This window comes from Siphateles boraxobius, unplaced genomic scaffold, assembly GCF_051911475.1.
Source record: "Siphateles boraxobius isolate OS27281-9 unplaced genomic scaffold, OSU_SipBor_1 35, whole genome shotgun sequence".
NCBI classification, from domain to species: Eukaryota; Metazoa; Chordata; class Actinopteri; order Cypriniformes; family Leuciscidae; genus Siphateles; species Siphateles boraxobius.
The window spans coordinates 5,183,315-5,189,471 of NW_027508975.1; the positions used below are offsets into that span (position 1 = coordinate 5,183,315).

The window sequence follows — 6,157 nt, forward strand, 5'->3', positions numbered from 1 at the left end:
CAAAAGAACAGCATTTATTTGAAATAAAAATCCTTTGTAACGTTATAAATGCATTTACTGTCACATTTGATCAATTAATGCATCTTTGCTGGATAAAAATATGAATTTAAAAAAAATCCCAAGCTTTTAGTGTGTATACTGTTTAACTTTGGGTTAGCCACCACTGTAATAATAAAATGCATTTCTAATCTATAATCATAAATATATAAATTTATAATCAAATTACAATCATGTATATTTTACACAATAGGTTCCTGGAAATGTATGCATCTTTAAAAACTATGATTACCATATTACTTTGTGTAAGAGATTGTTTGAGGTTAAAGAAGGTGAGCAACTTTCATGCTCAGTTTTTGATTTTTTTTTTTCTTTTTCCTTTTGTATGTTCATATTCAGGACAAGTCCACCACAGATGACCAGCGATCTTGGGACAGCTTTAAGACCATGATCCCTGAGCAGATGTTTGGCTCCAACGAACATAAGGACAGACTGGAGTTACGCAGTAAACCCTGGGACACATCCCCAGCCAACACACCTGACACATCCGAAGGAGACTTCCAGACTGAAGTGTGAAGAGAACACACACCTAAAACAAACTGAGAGACAACTAAACCCTCTTACGTACTCACGCTGTCAGTGATTTTCAGCAAGACGTGTTCTAAAGGATTCTGTACTTGTTTACAGGTGTGAGGACAGACCAGAGATGAAGAGTGCTCTATTCTATATTTTCACACAGAGACATTAAATGAAAGAGTGGGGCCTGGAGAGTATGGTAAAACATTTTTAACAAACTGTTTCCTGTCTTGATTTTACTCCAGAAAGGATTCTCTTTCACCTGTTTGATGAGTTGGGAATTTAAAAAAATAATATTTCTGCACCCTTCTTTTTATAGAGGAACGAAAAAAAAAATCAGTACTGATGATTCGCACACTGTTTAATAACCCCTTAGGGTTTTTTTTCTCATTCCTTGGATGGTTCAAGTTCCGTTTCCCTTTTCCTTGCTTTGTTTTTACAGGAGAGAGGAAGTTTTGAAAGTATTCATTAATATGTGCCATCCTCTGCATTTTTTTCTCTGCATCAGGCCTACTGTACTCATATGCTTATTTTAGCTTTGTAATTTTTTGGTCCATTATTCTTTTTATTCCATTTTCTAAAAGATTTCTTTTTTCTTTTCTTTTCTTTTTTGTACGTCTAAGCTTCAGGAATCATTTTATGGCTGGAATAGGTCTTTATTGTCATACCGCTGTGTGATTGTGTTTTATTTAGGTTTTCCAAAATGCTTGACAGAAAAATATTGTGTTATACAGTATGTGCGATTTAATGTCAAATTCACATTCGTTCACACCAGGGAAGCATCTTTGATCCATCCTGCACAAAGCAACCGAAAGAATCCACATTCCAGTCATAAAGAGCTTTGGTGTTCCAGAACGGGCTTATCCAGTAAGAGACACACTTCCAGCTGAGAGCGTTTCCATTTTGAAGCAACACAAAGGTCTGCTGTCTGGGATGGTGCTAAGTTTCCATATTTCTTCTCTATCTTTAAGTTGTTCTACATTTTCTGCTCTTGCAAAGAAGTAGCCCTTTGTGATGTTTTCAGTTGAAAACCAGTGATCGATTCAAATTTATTTCTGCACTCAGAGTGTGAAGTTTGACAGTTGGCTTAATGCTAAGCAGACTGAAGAGGTCATCTTTGCCAACCTGCTCCTCTATATAACCCGTTAATTAGTTGTGTTGGCTGATGTAACTCCACATGGAGACTCGGAAAGCGAGAAAGAGAGGGCGAACGAGGGAGAGAAAAAGGTGTGGTAATTATCTTGAGGGAATAATGATTTGTCCTGACATTTTCTTACTTGGCGTGAATTTCATCTGCTCAAAGATCCCTGAAGTCAGCATATCATATAGGCACAGATGGCAAGACTAGATCATGCCATTTCAACCTTTGCAAGTAATCTGCACTAATGGGGAACATGGGCTGCCTCATCCCCATGAAATATCTCCAAACCACCACGGCAATTAAAACTAGTTTTTCTGCTCCCTTCTCAAATGCAGTCAAGAAAGGCTGAATATTACTCTCATATTTGGGATAAGCAATATCACATGAGCCAGCGATGACAAAAGATGATCACAGTTGTGCTGATATTCAGTACTGTTGAGTGATTGGGATATTGCTTTTAACAGTTCAATAAACAAGAAGTTAATATTGTGTAACATTAGTTTCTGACTAAAATTGCTTTTTTTTTTTTTTTTTTTTTTGGAAAATAGTTCCTAAAGAAGCCAAAGCATCAAGGTTATGTGTTGCAAAAAGTAAAATTTTCAAACGTGGTTGGACTGTATATCTGCGTCCTAAATCGAATACTTCCCTACTATATAGTAGGTGAAAAACAATATGGCAAAAGAGTATTATGTCTGAATACGTAGTATTCGAATACCAGTAGACGAAAAGTCCCAGGATGACCTACTACTTTCGCTGAGATTCAGAAGTGTGCATTCGATGGACACTTTACTATCCCATGAGGCCATGGGAGAGGATTTATGAATGGCAGTGAAGCGAAGCAACACAGCGCATGTAGTACATCCAAATTTCATTCATACTACCCATAATCATACTATATAGAACACACTTTTATACGGTCACAAAGTAAATTAAAATTAAAATGTAGTACCTACTTAGAATACGATTTCCGACGCAGTGTATATTAGCACCGGCCAATCAAATTTGAATTTTTAAATTAAATAAGTCTTTGGTGAAAGGAAGTGATGTTATTTGTCTTTCTGAAGCCTTGAAAGATCAGTTTGACAAACCAAACAGGTGAGTCAGCTATTTTAGTTCTACGAGTTATTCTCTTCGCAACCACGCAGCTGTACACAAACCCTGCTTCATTTACAGTGCCTGTTTTGTTTTTGTTACTATTTTGTCTGATGCAGACGTCGACCGTTTCAACATTCTGTCATTCCACTCTATGTCTGTCTCTATATATGAGTGTTGGGTTTGCCATAGACGTTTACAGAGCCCTACTTATTGAAGCTGGAGAATTACACCCCAAAATCCTACTAAACCTACTAAATGTTTTGAACAGATTTATGTTTTACTCTTTAAAAAAAAAGACTTGAGAATGGCCTTACAGTCACATAAAATTTATGAGATGTATTTTTGTGAGGAGGATGATCGTCGGAAAATGAATGGTGAACAGCTGAGTGTGAACGTATTGAAGAATGAATATGTTTCCTTGGACTTCCTGATCTCCAGGATGTTTTCTTCATGGCTTGACATGTTTGAAACTTTTGGATCCTCCCCTTGCCAGCACACACAATCCCATTGGATAAAGAAGATGGCTATCACAGAGAATCCTCCTTGCACCATTTAAGTTTTTTATACATAAGATTGTACAAAGTAGTCCTCTACTGTTTTCATAGAGTGTCTTTTTATATGAAAATAAATTTTCAAACTGGTGAACACCCTTGTAGGGTTTTTTCCTCCTCATGGTGTAGGTGGATTAGACCAGCGTTTTCCAACCTATTTTGTCATAAGTCTGATCGGTAAAGCTCAATTAGAAGAGAATGGGGATGCTGTCACTCTTTTTTACTTTGTAATCCAGTGTTGTTTGAGCTGTTAATCTAAGAGCGAGACACTGCAGACAAAAACACTGTTTTTTTCATGCGTCTGTCAATTTTGAGATTTTGTGCTTTTTGGCTATTCATAAAAGAGTTTTTGAGACTAGTAGAAAAAAAATTTCAAAATAGTCTTTTAAGTGTACCTTTTATAGCACTTTATCTATTTGCGTCTGTAGATTTAAAACGACACTATCTTTAAAGGCCGTTTTCTCCAAAAAAAAAAAATTGTCAGAAATCTTCAGAAAACTTCAGTAGCAAGTACAAACACAAAACGTTATAGTTTTATTCCTATCTATATTGTGAAGGTTTTTACAAAGGGGTTTGTTCATATACTTTGCCTGATTTTATGCAACATTTTATTCCTTTAAAAAAAATGTAAAACTTTTTTTAATTTTTAAATTCCTTTAAAAACCTGGCTTCATACACTTGTCTTACAAAGGTTTTTCATAGTGAAAAAAACGTATTCAGATTATTAAAAATTATTTAAAAAAATCTTCACACTACTTTACGAATGGTATGAGGAACCCAATATATGATCGGTCTATTGCATCAGTGCACAAACCTGGAACCTTTATTTTTTTTTAAATATACCTTAAAAAACTCTCTCTCTCTCTCTCTCTCTCTCTCTCTCTCTCTCTCTCTCTCTCTCTCTCTCTCTCTCTCTCTCTCTCTAAATTCTTTTCTTATTTTGAGTCTTGAAACTTCTATCACCTCAGGAGGATGGTGCTCATGTATGATTGAACCAACAGCCAAGCTTTCTGTGTTAATGAAGGTCTGTATAATTAGAATGTTATTTTCTTAGATACTAAATATGCAGGTGTCTGTGTACTCATGGGTATAACACCCTATAGACTTGTCTCATTATTACAATTCATACTGGTTTTAATCAAGTTATTGTGAAGGGAGGTTGTTATCACAATGCTTGATGTTGTAATTTCGCAATCACTTTATTAGACTGAAAATAATGTGGAGAAAAGAAACAATCATGGCCTTAGCGATACCGAAAGAATAAATCTTCATTGGGGTCGCCATGATTTAGCGCAATGATCAAAGCTCTGTTCCGGAACAATGGCAATTAGCCAGCAGGTCATTTCAAACAGTCTGTCTCCTGATAAGCGGTCATCAGACCATTTCGATGCTTGTCATCAGACCACATTTGTCCCTGATTGTTTCTGGAAGAGGAGAATGATTGTGGATTCTCTGTCTTGCACAAGTGCAAATATTCAGAGGCCCTTTGGAAGCGCAAAGATTGCCGGATTGATCCCCTCGTCTCTACAGTTGAACTGCAAGAGCCAGTGCATCGTGTCTCCGCTGAGGGCCGCTTTGGACGATTGCCTCATCATAAATGCAACTGGCTTACTGTCCAATGGGCAGCCTCTTTAAGCACATCAAGCCTCTGTTCTATCAATCCGATGTGCTGTGCCTGTGAGTGATCTAATACGGTGGCTTTGAACATGGCTTTTGGGTCCTCTCCACTACTAAGTAGGAGTGGGCTGAGGGGAAAGGTTGCTCTCTTCAGCAGTGGAAGATTTGTGTCCGCGTAATGAGATGTTCTTGCCAGCCTCCTTCACAGCTGCCTGCTAATAGCAGCCATGGCCTCTCCAAATGAGGCTTCGAGAGCAATCTCATGTAAGCTTGTTATTCCTTAAAATGTTGCTCCGTGTCGGTTTTTCACATCTAATTTAACAGAAATCAGTCCTCGAGAGTCGTGGTCTTATTGTTATTTAGGGTTTGACCTCCATCAAATGAGATAAATGGACGCATTAACTCACCAAGCACTGTTTTCTTTTGACAACGTGACACCGGAAGGATCACGTTATGTCTTCTGTGTGCTTCTGAAATCAAAATAAAACATGCTTTTCTCCATAGCTGCCATGCATTTGTGAGCAAATTAATAGAAATGCTTTGTTTATTCTTTTAGGTGTCTCCTGTTTGTTTGTTTGTTTGTATTTTTTTTTTGTCATGTAAATTTACATTTGCATGACATTTATTTATTGGCAGGCTATTTGCACTCAGTGTCAATAGATATTCCATTATTGATTTAGCAGCTTTTATCTAAAGCAACTTAAAATTGAAGAAAACAACAAAGGGACAAGTTTTGTCTCTCTCATATAAGTTTCTCAGTCAGATAGTGATTAATAAAAGTAAGTTGAAATTACGTTTTCAGTACATGGATATTTATTATTATAATCGGGGACGGGGCAAGTGTTTAAATGCTATGTGTTCAAATGCATACCATTTAATATTTGTCATACCGAGCGGTTGTTTGGTATTTTTGTATGTTACCTTTTACCTTTTTTTCTCTTTCTTGAACTATTTAGTATTTTATAATTGTTTAACTTTATAATTGTTGCTGAAAAGCCAATAATAGGCTGTTTTATAGAATCCAATATGTGACCCTGGATCACAAAACCAGTCTTAAGTAGCACGGGTATATTTGTGGGAATAGCCAACAATACATTGTATGGGTCAAAATTTTAAATTTTTCTTTTATGCCAAAAATCATTAGGATATTAAGTAAAGATAATGTTCGATGAAGATATTT

General features: G+C 36.4%; 1 protein-coding gene across 23 annotated transcripts in view; it reads left to right on the top strand.

The window, feature by feature from the left end:
- Positions 1-3,454, top strand: part of adgrb2 (adhesion G protein-coupled receptor B2) — a 341,068-nt gene extending 337,614 nt beyond the window's left edge. For 19 of the 23 annotated variants that reach the window (XM_077196041.1, XM_077196031.1, XM_077196034.1 and 16 more), the window contains one exon: positions 397-3,454. In XM_077196041.1, the coding sequence (XP_077052156.1) occupies positions 397-573 (177 nt within the window). In that variant the 3' untranslated portion in view covers positions 574-3,454. The remainder of the gene's footprint in view (positions 1-396) is intronic. The other 4 variants (XM_077196022.1, XM_077196036.1, XR_013190423.1 and 1 more) reach the window with 3 other exon arrangements.
- Positions 3,455-6,157: the final 2,703 nt, after the last annotated feature.